Source organism: Nansenia antarctica (assembly GCF_963989245.1).
Source record: "Nansenia antarctica genome assembly, chromosome: 3".
NCBI lineage: Eukaryota > Metazoa > Chordata > Actinopteri > Argentiniformes > Microstomatidae > Nansenia > Nansenia antarctica.
Genome location: NC_137688.1, coordinates 58,000,821 through 58,017,170, shown reverse-complemented (window position 1 = coordinate 58,017,170; position 16,350 = coordinate 58,000,821). Strand labels below are relative to the sequence as shown.

Genomic DNA, 16,350 nt, shown 5'->3' with positions numbered 1-16,350 from the left:
AGCACCCTAGCACCTAACCCTAGTTTTTATTTTATTTTATTTTTTTATGTACCGTAACATGTATATTTGATAGTTTTCAAAGTTATTGCAAGTTTTCCAAAAAATATGTTTAACCTATGCGAGATGCCTCCAACCAAATGTCTGACCCTAGTTTTTTCTCTCAATTATACAACTTGTCCCAAAATACATAACTGTGATAGATGAATAACACTTCTTTTTTTGTGACAGCTTAATCTGTTTTATCTCTAGAACATAATCTCTGTGTCATCAAACTGACAGGTATGCAGCAAGGCCTTTCTGTGTCCAATACAAAACAAGCCAAAAATATATATAAAATCAAACAATCCTATAAAATCAATAAATATATCTTTATTAGTGCATTATTATACATTGGAATGTTGATATTCTCCCAGAGACATTGGAATATGTTAAGCTTATTGCAGTTCCTCTGGCTCAGGGGAAGAGACGCCTCAAGCTTGTTCTCTACATCCAATCACTCATGTCCGAGGGTCCTGGCTCTCTCTGCTGTAGACAAAACAAATCCCCATGAGATACAGCAAGAAGACTGGTATCTTCCTACTTCCATTCTTCAGAAAGTATTATGTCTTCAATGTGTAAATATTTGGAATTTGGTGAAAACATCAAGGTCTATCACCTTAAACTTTAAACACAAAGTGAAGCCAATAGACCTGTTTTAACTTTTGTTTTGTATACTTTCAAGGGTTTAGTAGATCCATAACATAGCAATGCGTACAATAAGATAACTAAAATACTAAATGTATCCCAAGTTGTTTTACATTAATTTGCACAGATACCATGTGATACATTTGAATTCTAACTAGTTCATGCTGTAGTTATCTCATATGTTGTAATATAAACTAACCGTAGGATGAATTTGGCTTTCAGTTGGCTTTCCTTAAAATTCAGTTATTGTTTTATTGCTCTGGTGACTGTTTCCAATCTGCATACCACAGTGGTTATAGATTCACTAGTTGGCTTACAGGCAACTCCATGTAAAGCGCCTTGTGTATCTTTATCTTTACCTTGCCAAGTTCTGGAAACAGCTCCTGAACAGCGATATCCAGCAGGACATAAGTCATCTGAGGAAAGCCAGAGGACAGAAGCAGAGCAGATGTTACTGTACCGATGAGACCATGGCCACCCGTGGGATGTTGTCTTCTTTGTTTGGCTTTCAGCTTACCTGCTTGTTGAGAAGTGGCTGCTGGATGCCATCAAAGAGAAGCTGAATCCCTTCAAACTTGGCCTCCTCTCCGATGCACTTCACCACAATGTCTAAAGGATGAGAAGACACATGTTTGTCAAAAGCAAATGTAGATTGTTCCAAGTCCTCTGTGTCATGTAAATGCATATGACTGACAAGACAAAGACGATAAACATCTTGGATCTAACCTGGCATATACTTCATCATTTCTTCAAACGTCTGTTTGGCTCTTCTCTGCTTGTCCTCTGTGGTGCGCTCATCACTGGTCTCACAAAATACAGCATCTAAGATAGTTGAGGAAATGTAACCATGAGTCTGGGAGAGGTGGGTCAGACATGGAAAGGCAATCATGAGGTCAATAAACAAACCATAGAACATGGACGTGCATTGAACTGAAACTGCACCTCAGTGATTAGTGCTGCAGGAAGGAAATTGAAAGAGGTAGGGACAACATCAACAGACAAACTCTAAGGTCCTTGAACTGGGCATTACTGAAGACATGTGTGCCTCCTCATATCCTCTCTCCCCTCTCCCTTCTTAAAAAGCATGGAGGTGAATATCTATGGGGAGAAACCTTGGATCTTTTACTCCAATGTGTCTTGAGAAGGAAGCACGGACACACTATTGACGCACACACACACAGACACACCTCTGAGCAGGGTGATGAGCGACACCATACGATGCTCTTGTAGGATGTGGTCTAGTTTAGACTGCATGTAATGGTCCATGTAAGCCTCGAATGTGTTCTTAAACAGGATCCGTCCACCTGACAGGAGGTGATGTAACCAGTCTGGCATGCGGAACACAACTCGACCTATCAACACAGCACAAATAAACAGAGAGAATGGTAAGTGAGCAACAGGGTTGGGTATCTGACAACCCTCATCATACTATCATCCTTGATTCTTTTAAATGACAGCAAGCAGAGTACCAATGCTCAAAATTCCTAACATTTTACTTATTTGCCATTTTTCTTTGAACTGTTTGCATTAGTGACATATTTCATGGCTCACTTATTATCTGTGAAAGTAATGTATGTCTCCTCTTGTGCTTGGTCACTTACCCACATACATCATGTAGTCATACATCCCGTTCAGAGAGATCATCTCCATGAAGTAGTTCTGGTTGTGCCTCTTCTCCATACTCTCAGACAGGTTGGCGTTGTTTTTGAAAAGATCACTAAAGAGCTAAATGGTCAGAGAGATAATGTCTTTTATACTGTCAGGCAATGAAAGATATCACTTAACAGGCCAGCAATTCTAGCTAGAAGGCCAGTCAAGATCGGAAAAAGTCCATTTTAATTTAAAACTGAGGGAGGAGGTAAAACAATTTTCAAACATGCTCTGTCCACAGTAACCAAGAGATGTACACTAAGATACATCAGTTACCATAAGTGTATTCATAAGGGATAATAAGGGATATACACAGAGTTCAGAAATGAATAGACTTCCCCAGAAAATGTATACATTCCCCTTCACGTAAACAGTGTACCCTCTGTAGTGTGTATGACATAATGACCAAGGACACATGGGGAGTTAACACTAAGTGACAAGGTTACGGTTACGGTCTGTGCTCACCATCTTATTGTACTCAGCAGTGGGGCTGAGGATGGTAAGCTCTGGCCTGCTGGGTTTGGGCTTTGGCGATTCACACGAGTTGAAAAAGGACTGGATGAACGGCTCCAGGTTTTGACCTTTCTGGAATGCAGAGGAAATCAGGCAACTATTGTTTGATCATATTTGCATTCCTTTGAGTAAAGTTAAAGTAAAGTGCAAACGATCAACAAAATTAACAATATTGTGTAAGGTCTGTTGCAACCCAAAGAGATAAAGTATAAACTATGCCATTTAGACCAAATGTGCCTTACCTCTTTGATTAGTTTTCCAGGGACAGACTTGAAGATTTTACCTGAGAAGGACAATTATCAGTAACACAATAATGCATCAATAATCTAGCTCATCAACAACATTATGTAACATAGTGCATAAAATAGCAATGTCTACATACCCAAATTTACATCAGGCAGCATCTTGTCCACAAACTGAGAGTCCATGCTATGTGGGGACAGGAAGTCGGCTAACAACTGACTGTTACTCAGCTCGGGGTGCTGCACAAGTCTCTGTTTAAAAACACAAAAAGACACAGATTATGATAAGTGAAAACACACAAATGCCTTTTTCATAGGAAAACATACTCAAAGGACAGAAGCACTGAGTGGTGACGTTAGTCTTACCAGTCTCTCAGAGAATTGAATTCAAAATCCTCCTAATTACATACAAATCACAAAATGGTCTTGGACCAAAATACATATCAGATCTCCTCCCACCCTATATTCCCGCAAGGTCCCTAAGGTCAGCTGAGACAAATCAGCTAATAATTCCAAGAGTAAAAACAAAACACGGTGCAGCAGCTTTCAGTCACGCTGCTGCATGCTCCTGGAACAAACTCCCTCGGCGCCCCCCTCCCCTCTCTGGAAGAGCTTTACAACACACGCTGCCTCAGGAAGGCCTCCAAGATCTCCAGGGACCCATCCCACCCTGGGAACGAACACTTCGTTGTTGTTCGGCTGCGCTCAGGCAGGCGGTTCAGGACCATGTTCGCACGGACAAAACTGAAGCTCAGCTTCTACCCCAGGGCCATTCAGGCCCTGAACACAGCAAAGACCTAGGTTCTAGGCCCTGGACAATCTAGACAATTTGATGGCAGCTACTAGATTGTAAACATAAGTGCAATATTGAAATACAACTGTGAACATTTCAAACCTGCTAACTGCGACACTTTAAATGAATGTGCAATAATACTATGTGCAATATGACAACCCTTGTGTACATAAGGTTCAGATATAGGAAAGGTTAGGATATTTATAGCATAGCATAGAGTACAGCACAGTGTTTTATTGTATAGTATAGTAGTATAGTATAGTAGATAGTGTACATAGCCTTTATTTATGTAAACCAGCTCTTTTCCCTTTTTTATTTTACCCTTGGCCCTCTTGTTTAGTCTTTTTTTCCAAGCACCAGGGGAGCCCCCCCTCCTAAATTTCGTTGTATGGTACCTGTACTGTATTAATGACAATAAAGACCATTCATTCATTCATTCATGAAGAAATCAAACAGGCCCAAACCCTTAACATATTTAAATCTAAGCTAAAAACCTTCATGTTTTGCACCAGTTATGATTAAACACAAACACTTCTATCAACGTCTTTTTAACTATTGTCTTTTTTTATTTTTATCTATTTACTTCTTATATTTGCTTTTATTCATTGTAATTTTTATTTTCCGATGCTCCTCTTGCTGTATTTTTAAATAATGCATGTAAAGCACTTTGAATTGCCCCTGTTGTATGAAATGTGCTATACAAATAAACTTGCCTTGCCTTGCCTTACATGGAGCTATTTGGGAAAGTAACGTCAGATATAGGAGCAGTTCTCAATAAAATGTGACAAAAGGTTGTTTGACTCAAGTCACAAAAAAGCCAGGTAAGTGGGTTTATATTTGACTCTGGGCGCTAACGTTACAAGACAGGCGCTAGGCTAGGCACATCTCACTTCTGAGTATGAGATGTCATATGTCACAGCATGTGACAAATCGTTTTAGGAGGAGCTAAAAAAAGGAGCTAGCTTTAGGAACTAAAAAAATAGAATGTATTGACTAAAATACACATACAATACTTTGACCTAAATTAAATGAGTCATTGTGCAATAATATTGTGCAACACCAGAATGTCATCAGCTAAAAAAAAGTGTCAAGTGTTTTTCTGGTATCGTAGTTCGTGAGGAAGTGGATAAGGAATCCACAGCTTATTTCCTTGAGGATGGGCTGTTGTTACGCAAGTGGATGTCCCGTAGGGGGTCGGATGGAGTTTGGGGTGCAGTGTTCCAGATCGTAGTCCCAAAGCCATTCCGAGCCCAAGTGTTGTCCTTAGCTCATGACATCCCGTGGTCCGGTCATTTAGGAGTGACAAAAACGTATGACCGTGTCCTGCAACATTTCTTTTGGCCTGGGTTAAAGAGTGATGTGGCTGGGTATTGTAGAACTTGCCATTCCTGTCAGATCACAGGGAAACCTAACCAGGTTATCCCTCCAGCTCCCCTTTATCCAATCCCTGTGATGGGGGAGCCATTTGAAAGGGTTATAGTGGATTGTGTGGGTCCCTTACCTAAATCAAAGTCAGGCCATCAATTCCTCCTCACTATAATGTGTGCTGCTACCCGTTATCCGGAGGCCATTCCTCTGCGGAAAATCACCTCCAAGGCAGTTCTGTCAGCTTTAACTACGTTTTTTGCAACCTTTGGCATGCCTAAGGTGATACAGACCGACCAAGGTTCCAATTTTCTGTCAAAGCTGTTCGCTCAGGTCCTTAAGACCCTCAGCATAGAGCACAAAATCTCCAGTGCGTACCACCCAGAGAGTCAGGGTGCATTGGAGCGTTGGCACCAAACTCTGACGTCCATGCTCCGTAAATACTGCATGGACACCAGCAAGGACTGGGATGAGGGAGTGCCTTTTGTTCTGTTTGCCATTCGTGAGACAGTTCAAGAGTCCTTGAAGTTCAGTCCAGCTGAGTTAGTATTCGGTCACACTGTGCGTGGGCCGCTAAAGATCTTAAAAGATCAGATGATGTCCACTAGTTCTGGTCCCATAAACGTGCTAGACTATGTGAGTAAAGTGAGACAGCGCCTACATGATGCATGCGCTCTGGCCAGAGAAGCTCTTGGTTCAGCTCAACAGTCAATGAAGTCCCACTTTGATAAGAAGGCTGTCCTGAGGTCTTTCCAGCCAGGTGACAAGGTTTTAGTGTTGTTGCCCATACTAGGTTCTTCTCTTTCAGCTCGCTTTTTCGGTCCTTATGTTATTGAGAAGAAACTAACTGACACTGACTATGTGGTTCAGACTCCCGACCGTAGACGGCGGTCTCGTGTTTGTCATGTTAACATGTTGAAGTTATACCATCAGAGAAAGGTTACTCCCCTTGCTGCTGTCTCCGTCGCCCCGGTGGTTAACTTCACCTCAGTGTTTAGTGGTGGTGTGGATGAGGATGGTTTTGTCCTGCGCAACCTGCCCCAGCAATGCGCTCGGCTCGGTAACTCAGAGATGCTGAGTTCCCTGCCCTCTCATCTAACCCATTTAGATCAGACCCAAAAAGCAGATATTGTGAATTTAGTACATGCTTTTTCAAGTCTGTTTTCTGATGTTCCTTCACGTACCTCTGTGTTACAGCATGACATAGATGTTAGAGATGCAGCCCCAATTAAGCAGCACGCCTACCGGGTTAACATGTCAAAACGGCAGGCCATGAAGGAGGAAGTTGCTTATTTGTTAGAGAACAACCTTGCCACCCGCAGTTCTAGCCCATGGAGCTCGCCCTGTCTGTTAATTCCCAAACCTGACGGAACATTTAGATTCTGCACTGATTATCGTAGGGTGAATGCCATTACTGTGGCAGACTCATTCCCCCTACCCCGTATTGATGATTGCGTGGACACTATTGGTGCTGCTAAATTTGTGACCAAACTAGATTTGTTGAAGGGGTACTGGCAGGTTCCGCTCACACCTCGGGCCTCTGAGATCTCCGCCTTTGCTACCCCGGATACTTTTCTACAATACACTGTCATGCCATTCGGTTTACGTAACGCCCCTGCCACCTTCCAGCGACTTGTTAACCAGGTTTTAGATGATGTTCACAACTGTACAGCCTATTTGGATGACCTGGTCACTCTTCCAAATGGGTTGATCATCTTAGATCGTTGGAGGTGGTGTTTGAGCGTCTAGCCAATGCTCAGTTGACATTGAACTTGGCAAAATGTGAGTTCGGAAAGGCGACCGTGACATACCTCGGTAAAGAGGTTGGGTGCGGTGTAGTGCGCCCTGTGGCGACCAAAGTATCTGCAATAGCGGCGTTTCCAGCCCCCACCACTCGGCGTGAGTTGCGCCGGTTCTTGGGAATGGTTGGGTATTATCGGGGTTTCTGCCGAAAATTTTCCACTGTGATTGTGCCATTGACCAGTCTACTAAGTCCTAAAATGTCGTTCCTTTGGTCTGCTGAATGCCACTGTGCATTTGAGTCAGCCAAAGTATTACTGTGTAATTCACCTGTTCTCTCTGCTCCAAACTTTGAGAAGCCCTTCAAGCTGGAGGTTGATGCCAGTGCCGTTGGTGCGGGTGCTGTGCTGATACAGGAGGATGCGGATGGAGTGGATCATCCCGTCTGTTATTTCTCCCGTAAGTTCCATCAAGCTCAGACCAGGTACTCGACCATCGAGCAGGAGACATTAGCCTTACTATTGGCCTTACAATATTTTGAAGTTTATGTGGGGTCTAGTACTTACCCCGTGGAGGTGTTTACAGACCATAACCCTCTGGTTTTTCTCGACCGCATGTACAACCATAATCACCGCCTTATGCGTTGGGCCTTGCTGGTTCAAGGTTTCAACTTGGTTGTACGCCATAAGAAGGGGACAGAGAATGTAATAGCTGATGCACTTTCTCGTGCTTAGATGCAGAGATTTGTTTGATTGGCAGACCGTTAATATGTTTTTTTTCCCTGAATTTGATGTACGGTAACTTGTTTTTCTTTGTTGTGTTAGTGGCTTCATGATTTTTGGGTTGTTGATAGTGGGTAAGTGCACTACCCCTATTGGCCTTTAATATCACAAACCCTGGGTTTGCTCTTTATGGGTGGGAGTGTTACGTCCCTGTCTGTTTTTGCTTTGTGTTTGTGTCTGTGTCTCTCTCTCTCTCCCAGGTGTTCGTGATCCCTTGATTGTCTCCCTGTTAATCATCCATCATCAAGTCCACCTGTGTTCCTGTCTTGTCAACCAATCACCTGTCTACCTGTTCCCTATATATGTGGCTGTTTGTTACTTGTGTAGGTTAGAGGGAAGAGGCTATGTTTGTTTCATTCGTTTCATTCTATTTTGAGTAATTCTGTTTCATTCTGTTTTGTTACTTAGTATATTAGTTGGTTGCTACATTTGTCTGTCTAGTGTTTGTTTGGTTTACCTATGGTCCCCGGTTGCCTTATCATGGGAGAGGGCTAGGTAAGATACCCTGGGGTTTACATCACATCACGTAGGTAACTGTTTGTCTAAACACACTAGGTAAGAACGAGCGGATGTCACTCATCCTTTGTAGCAGTTAGATTTAGGTTCCGGGTAGATTAGTTAGCAGTTCTGTACCTAGGTAGATATGCTAGATTAGAGGTGTAGGGAAGCATAGGGCTGTGGTTTTATTGTGACACCGTTCGCAGCCTTCTCCCTCCCTTCCTACCCTCTGTTTATTTACTAAATGTAATGTACATGGGCATTGGGCATGGACATTTAATGTAACTTATCCTGCGCATACCTGCAAATACTCCTCAAATTCCTCCCTCTTTGATGACAGGAACTCATGGTTCTTTGGTCCAATAATTCTTTTGGATGGGAGCTGGGCATCTGCAAATGAGCCTACACAAAAGGGTTAGAGAAATTCAGATCCACTTTCAAACAGTACAATAAGGTAGTGTGTTTTCACTACCTAACTACAGGACATGAAACCATAGCACAAACTGATCAAGCAAAAAAAAAAAAAGAGTACACTTCTGTCAAAAAGAGGAAACCATCTTACCGTGGAACTCAGTCAGTTTTGATTCTAGGACATAGAATTCAAGGTATCTTCTGTAAACAGACCATTTCTCAGTTTCATGCCCCACTAAAAGAAGAAGAGAACACCACAAGATGTTTTTTTCTCGCATTAACATTTTAGTCATAATTCCTTAATGCACATGAGAGACAGGCCCGTTCACTAACCTTCCCTCCTGTCATTGCGCTCCACGTCGATGCAAAACACAGGGATCCTCTCCCTCTTCACCTCGTCATCAAAGAAATCTACATAGGGGATGCAGATGCCCCAGGCTGAGAGGTTCCGCAGGACCCCAGGAGTGCTGACTGCCTCCATTGGTGAGTCATCTTCTACCACCACTGTGGCCTCCTCTACCTGAAGGACATGGAAAATGAGTGCATGTGTCAGTCATAATGGGGAAACCTGTAGTAAGAATATCACGGAGCAGAAACTTTGAAAGTGATACGAAATAAAAGGGATTTTAGTCAGTGTGTGAGAAGCACAACAAAAACCTATGTTCATACTAAGGAATAGAATACAAAAATGGTGAAATGAAAGTCATGACTGTTTTTTGTCTTTTGGATATGTTCGCTTTCGAGGTGAAGTTCTCACCACATCCTCCTCTACATCGACTGTGAGGTAAGACGGCAGCATAGAGCCCTCCATGGTGGTATTCTTGAAGACCCCTTTGATTTTGCTGCCAATCCTGCTGATGCCAAAGGTCTCCCCGCGCTTGGACGTGTTCCTGTGCACAGAATAACATGTACACATGTGAACACACAAACTAGGACAAGCTTGGAGGAGAGGCAGGTTCCATGAAGGACCAGTCAGTGTCTATGAACAAGGACCAGTCAGAAAGGCAGCGGTGTGAGAGTTCCTGTGTTTCTGTCAATAGCTGTGGAGAGCAGTTAACTAACCCATACATTGTGCACAGCAAAACAATCAGCATTGCCCCTTAATGGTGCTATACCCAAATCCTATTTATAATCCCAGAGGTGATATTGACAGTCAGAATGCCAAGCTGAGGTCCAAATCCAAATAAAAACACACAAAGGAGTACACATGAAAACCGGGAAAACACTCATCTAATAGCAAGCAGACAAATGGGAACAGGTACACACAAGCAAGGAATAACAGTTGGTAGTTGTGTATTACAGGAGCCCATGCTTGTTGAGAGAGAGGCACATTCCTAAATAGACGTATTTCATCATCACAAATTAAATCTAGGTTAAAATGTTGGGTGGAAAAGTTATTAAGTATTTAAGGTATTAAGGACACACAATGAGAGTTGAAAATAAATGGGAGATGATTTGAAATTGAGGGCCTCCAACACTGTCCCACTGAGGGGAACTGGCGCCCACTATACACAAGAAAACCATGGACACACACACACACAAGGCACGGATCAACCAAGAGACAGCATGGGAAGTTTTGAGGCTTGAGGACAACAGACAATGCCATCTTTCTCACTTCCTCCATTCCGTGGCTCTTGAGTTTATGCATGACTTTTCAAGCCCAAGACCAACAATTGTTGATACTGGACTGTGAAGAAGAGATACATTGCATATCTTCAACAACCACCAATTAACTGATATATAATATATATATATATATATATATCTTTCAAAACTGTAACATAAGCCAAACTCAAAAGCTATTGCAATACAACAAGGTAAGTTGTCAGTACATATCAGGCATTCAAAACACAAGCACTGACTTGCACAAGCCTAGTTCTTATTGCTCCACAATGTTCTTTATTTTCACTGCATTCTGGGCAAATTATTGTATAAATTGCATATATAAATACCACTCTGTGCAGCCTGGTAACACTGGCCTGCATCATGACAAATAATACTTACCTCATATCATCCAAAGTCAGGCTACCCCTGGAACAATAGGCATAAGGAATTATAGGCTGCGAGGATAACATGCCCAGCCCACCACACCAAAAGGCTACACACTCCTAGAGACCTTAGTTGTAATTAGTTAGCCTGTGTTATCGTTGTTGAGGCCAATGTCATCATGATGTGATTGTGATTAACATCATCTTAGAATGGACTCTTTGTGTAATATATAAGTGAAAATAAACTATGCAGAAAATCACATCTTGGATTATAACGATGGCTCTCCCATTAAACTTGTTGCCGAAGAAACACAAACCTGTTCATTTTCGAGTTCCTGGTTGGAGACTCTACTCCCCTCAGCAGATGTCTGAAGTACTGCACAGAAAGAGTAAAGGAAGGGTGAAATCTATATACAGTCACTGTTATCATTTCATCATAAATAAATGATTTAATAATAATTTACTATTTAGCAGACACTTTAATCCAAAGCGATTTACAAGTAGAGATTACAGGGACATTCTCCCTGGAGTAATTTAGGGCTAAGTGCCTTACTCAAAGGCACACTAGTGGTGATGTTCCCAGGTGGGATTTGATCCTTCCGATCACCAGTCCAACTCACTATCCGCCACTACCCCTTTCATCATGATCATGTAGGAGTTTATGGGGTGATTTATGTTCACAGAGTGCTTGACTTGGGCTCACCTCATCACTGTGGCAGAACATGGGGGTGAAAACAGTCTCAAGCAAAGACAGGACGTGCTCATAGGCCGCAAACAAGCAGCGCATGGTCTGCAGCTTCTCCACCCCCATGTAGGGTCCCTTTGCAACTGATGAAATAGATGGTATAGAACGCATATTATTTAATATACACTCTACATTATGTAGACGTAAGGAAAATGTACATGAGATTCAGAAAAGGGTGCTCATGTTACATTATGCAATCAATGATTATGGTTAAGTCATGAGTGTTACTGTTTCGTATTTCCTCCACAATGAAGGGGTCAAAGCTGATCTTGTCGATGCTCTCCTCCAGGCAGTACGTATCATAAATGTGCTGCACCTCTCCATGCAAACGCTGTAGCTCAGCGTCATGCAGCTCCGGACACAGGATCTTGTCATTGAACTCCTCTGGATAAAAAATAAGTAAAAGTCACTCTATGGGCCAAGGGAGCGATGGCCTGGACTATGGGTTCTTCCATTGTCTTCAATGGGTAAACTCCTCAGCATAAATATATTTTGCTATAGGTAGGTGGGTGCTCCTTACCCACAGTGAGGCAGAACTGGAGCACGTGCACAGCCCCCTCCTGCTTCAGGAAGTTCATGAAGCGGAAGAGCAGGTCTTGCTGCTCCCGGATCTCCTTCAGATCCAGCTTCAGCACCTTGGGAAGAAGAGAGGAGGATTGGGTTTAGAAGCTGTGGTTGTTGATGCAAAACTCTTCACCAATACTTAATTCTTCAGTCCTGTCATTTTTCAATGAATCATTTGTAAAAAAAAAAAAAAGAAGGGCTGTTAATGTGCAACCTTTTATGGCAGAGAGCGAAATACAAATACAAAATAATATACAACTGAGAAAGGTGTTCTTTGCCCCTTAACAGAACCACAGGACCACATACTTACAGATGCATTGTTGTTACGGGGGTCAGCGTATTTCTGCAGAAATGGAACTGGAGCAGATGGGGGCTCCGTGGCCTGCTCAGGCTGGGAAAACAGTTAGAGGAGGTGAGCACATGAGCTCCAAACAGAGTATGGTGCTTCTGTAGACTACAGTATTATGCGTCTTTACTTACTGGAGTGTTATCAATGAATATAAGCACCATGAGGTTCACAGTATCCTAGAAATAAACAAGAACACATTTTTTATCATCAAAATCAAAAAGTGTTTGATTCATGCATTTCATTGATGAAATATTGATGTAAAGAGTACATAGAGAGGACATTTTGCTGTGTACTAATTGTGTATAATTCAGTACTATTGCACCAAGCACCTGTGCGGTATAGAGTATTACACTTACAGGGTCAGCCATGAAGTCCATGGTGGGGAGGATCACAGACCCTGTCATGACCTCTCGCATCAGCAGAGAAAGAGATCTGAGAAAAGAAGAGTCACACAAAATATGAGCACAGCAACAAATACCATGCGACTTGTTAGGGCTGCACGATATATTGTTCCAGCATTGTCATCGAGCTGTGCGCATGTGCAATAGTCACATCGCAGCACAATATTTTGCTTCCGAAAAGAAAAGCAACGTCAACTGTATGGAATTATTACGGCTACAGAAAAGATGATGTTGACCAAAAACAGCTACTTTGTCGACAGTGCCTAGCAATTGTCCAAAATAAATAGTCGTGGTGCTGCTGTAACACAACTAATTTCTTTGACCATTTAAGTCGGCACCACAAAGCTCTGTATGACGAGTGCAAAGCCAGATCTGAATGCCATCCCAGAGCTGTACGAGACATGCAAGGCATAAGTTGAGTCTTCAGAGTAAAAAGTATTTTTTCTGCATTTTTTTCTATGCAGATGGCCTCCTACAAAATCACCCCAATCATTCTAGAATAATTAATTAGCTATTCAAGTCATGTGAATTCCTGTATTTTAGGCAGCTATCTATTTTTCCAATATCGTGCAGCCCTGCTTGACATGACAATCAAATGATTATACCCTGTGGTAAAATGATGGAAGAATTTCAATGGTTCCTATTTGAAAGACCTGAATCACCAGAATGTTTTCACTTCTGGTGATTGATTAATAATTAACAGTTTAACCTCAATAAACCTGATAATGACATAGTGGTTATGAACAATTGTGGAGCATGGATGCATGTTTCTTTTCCTCCTCCAGAAGCATCTGCTCTGTCTGACTGAGGTGGCCTTACCTGCAGTCAGTTGCTTTGGGAGGCATGACGTAGGCAAAGAGCCTCTCTGTCAGTCTCCTGAGGTAAAGCAGCTCATCTCTTCGACTGCGCAGTGCAGTGTGCAGATCAGGACCATACTCATCCAGAGCAGCCTGTTGCAAACCCTCAGAGTTCTTCACTAGATGGATGGAGAGAGTGGGGGATAGGGACAAAGAGAGACAGATAACATACAAACATTCAGTTTTCTCTGAATATTGACCAATGTCTTGCAATCAGGAATATTTTGTATTATGTGTACGATAATGTGGCCAGAAACCTTTTTGCCACGCCTTTGCAATGATTTCAAGGTGCTTCAAGGCAGCTTTCATCATTTTGCCAGCAACAACAGACGGGACATCGACCTGTAACAATTAAGCAACTAGTGCAAATTCTTTTGATTCTAACATAAATGTAAATGCTTTGTAAAATCTCTCAAACTGCATAATATTTCACTTCTTCACATGAACAGAAGGGAAGATGAAAGCAACTAAGAACAATTGATCACCTTTTGGGCTCGTCGGACCAACACAGCTGTAAAAAAACGGAAGGTCATTCTCAATTCGTCCACGCAAGCCTCATTATCTGTGATGTCCCTGAAAAATTAACGGCAGCAAAATATAGCAGATTCCAATACATCTCCTGCCAAAGTCGTATCTTTCAAAACAAAGACAGAATCTGCTCACCTGTACCAAGGATACACAAAATTCTCCAGAACCAACTCGAGCACCTTCAGGTCAAAGAAGAAAAAAAGTTTTACCAGATATATGATATACATTTCATTTTATTTGGTTATAAATGGAATTGTTACTGTACCTCCGACATGGATGCATCCACTTTAGAATACACTTTAAGGTCTAACCATGGCTGATAGTTTTCAAGGAGTAATGTTGGTCTGTGAAGTACATGATATAGTACAAATGATTAGTGCATCCTGGGCAGCACTGCTTCATAAGGTCCACTAGATGGCAGTTTTACCCTTACTAGAAAGTGGTGGTATAGAAGTGAAATCTTTTACAGCAGAGATCTCAGAGAACATATCTTTTTGGAAGATATGATGCAACCCTGGCCAATACAGACATGTACTACCTACTATTTTGCATGGTCAAAGCCATCGCTGTCTTACGGCAAACAAAAACATCACCTGCAATCCTTGGGGCAAACACTGACTAAGGTCAAGTTCACTACAACACTAACACAACTTCCAAACAGTCACCATAAATGTTTATGTGATGAATCCTGTGTGTTCTTCTTTATACTGAGTGGTCAGACATACCTATGACGTTTGCACTTTACTTTTCCACAAACTGCACAGCTGTGTCCTAATGGAAACAACTCATGTTGTTCTTGCTGCTGGAGAAATAGAAGGGGAGATCATGAACCTCACACATACTTTTAATATTAGCAAATTATACTAGTTAAGCAACTTTCAACTAAAAGTTCTTTTTTTTCTGAGTGGGGCAGTCCCACACATATCTTTTTATTTTTTGAACAGATATAGTGAAGACAGACAAGAAAGTAAGGGGAAGAAGGGAGAGAGGATTCTAACCCATGCCGACATGAGCATATGTGTGCACTGTAGACCGCAGTGTTAGATCACTGGGCCACCCCAGGCCACGACTCGCATTATTAATATGACTGCACTGCATTGTGTTGCCCTCTGACTACTGGCATTTTGTGTTTTTTTATATTTGGCTTACTCTATTCCTGGGTTTAAAGGTGAGAAGAATGTTTGGCAGAAGGGTCTCTGGGCCAAGGGAGCAATAGAATGTAATCACACCAGCCAGAAAGGACCAAAATATCATCAGAATGTGTAGATACCTATAACAGAAATATTGTCAGACACAGACATTATGAAATAGATGTGATAGATAACATACAGATATATAAAATGTTATATATAACTATAAAATGGCACTCAATGTTTAGAGAAGAGATGCTGAACTGTAACAAGGCATTTTTTGATGAAAAAAATGCCTTGATGAAGATTCTATTCAATGAATTAAAAACAGCATGGTAGTCTATTTCCATCATTCTTAAAATAACACATAGCATAGAATAACAGAGTGAAACACACTGGAAATATCCATTATATGTCTGCAAAAATACCTATTAAGGAGTATAGTTGATGACAGCATAAACACCAAAACAAAGCAAAGGACAGGATATTGACGCCCAACTTCCCCCAGTCCTTGCTTCAATTTCTCCAAATATGCTCGGACACCTTCCATTGTCAATGATCTGTTGAGGGGGTAAATAGTAAGAATATGACTTCATATAGATATCCTAATGAGATTAGTCAAATCTTCTTAGCTACATTATTATAACCAAAACAGGAGACACTACTCTATTGTGTATGACGTTTGCCAGAGGAGCTCGCCCTTACAAGCAAATAATACATAACTTCAAAACAGGTTTGATGTCATTCCTTACAATTCCTCAAACACTACAGACGCATAAACACCAAGTGGTATTTGCATGTGAAAATGTCACGGAATGCATTTGCTCAATTGAATCCATGTATAGCTCGCTACACAGTAACCAGCGAACACATAGCTCAACAAGCTTAGCTATCTACTAGTAGCCACTAGCTAGCTAGATGTTTTGCTTAGCAAAGTTATCATGACAAAATTGCGACCTTACCAATAATAACATGTAAACCAGTTAGTTCTTCAAGCATAAATCCATGTCTTAACTATGAGCACATTTCAGACAGATACATAGTTTCTTCCAGAATCAATGTACAGTACTATCTTCATGTTGAGTACTGTGTGGCTTGTTTTCCTGTTGA

At 41.6% G+C, this 16,350-nt stretch overlaps 1 protein-coding gene across 4 annotated transcripts; it reads right to left on the bottom strand.

Annotated features, from left to right (window-relative positions):
• Positions 1-380: 380 nt before the first annotated feature.
• On the bottom strand, positions 381-16,339 carry snx14 (sorting nexin 14). 4 transcript variants are annotated; one of them, XM_080525227.1, is made up of 30 exons: positions 16,203-16,339; positions 15,669-15,800; positions 15,260-15,380; positions 14,836-14,912; positions 14,376-14,454; positions 14,246-14,289; positions 14,068-14,155; positions 13,840-13,924; positions 13,545-13,701; positions 12,681-12,756; positions 12,456-12,500; positions 12,286-12,366; positions 11,932-12,046; positions 11,640-11,795; positions 11,370-11,494; positions 10,984-11,042; positions 10,683-10,709; positions 9,436-9,568; positions 9,012-9,198; positions 8,830-8,913; positions 8,569-8,669; positions 3,230-3,341; positions 3,090-3,130; positions 2,800-2,919; positions 2,286-2,409; positions 1,872-2,036; positions 1,411-1,506; positions 1,202-1,293; positions 1,044-1,100; positions 381-525 (listed from the first exon to the last, which is right to left on the bottom strand). In XM_080525227.1, exons 2-30 carry the CDS (start codon positions 15,788-15,790, stop codon positions 484-486), a joined length of 2,811 nt encoding a protein of 936 aa, XP_080381353.1. In that variant the 5' UTR covers positions 15,791-15,800; positions 16,203-16,339; the 3' UTR covers positions 381-483. The 4 variants fall into 4 exon arrangements, with proteins under 4 accessions (XP_080381353.1, XP_080381354.1, XP_080381355.1 ...); XM_080525228.1 differs by having other exon boundaries at positions 14,836-14,909; XM_080525229.1 differs by lacking the exon at positions 10,683-10,709.
• Positions 16,340-16,350: the final 11 nt, after the last annotated feature.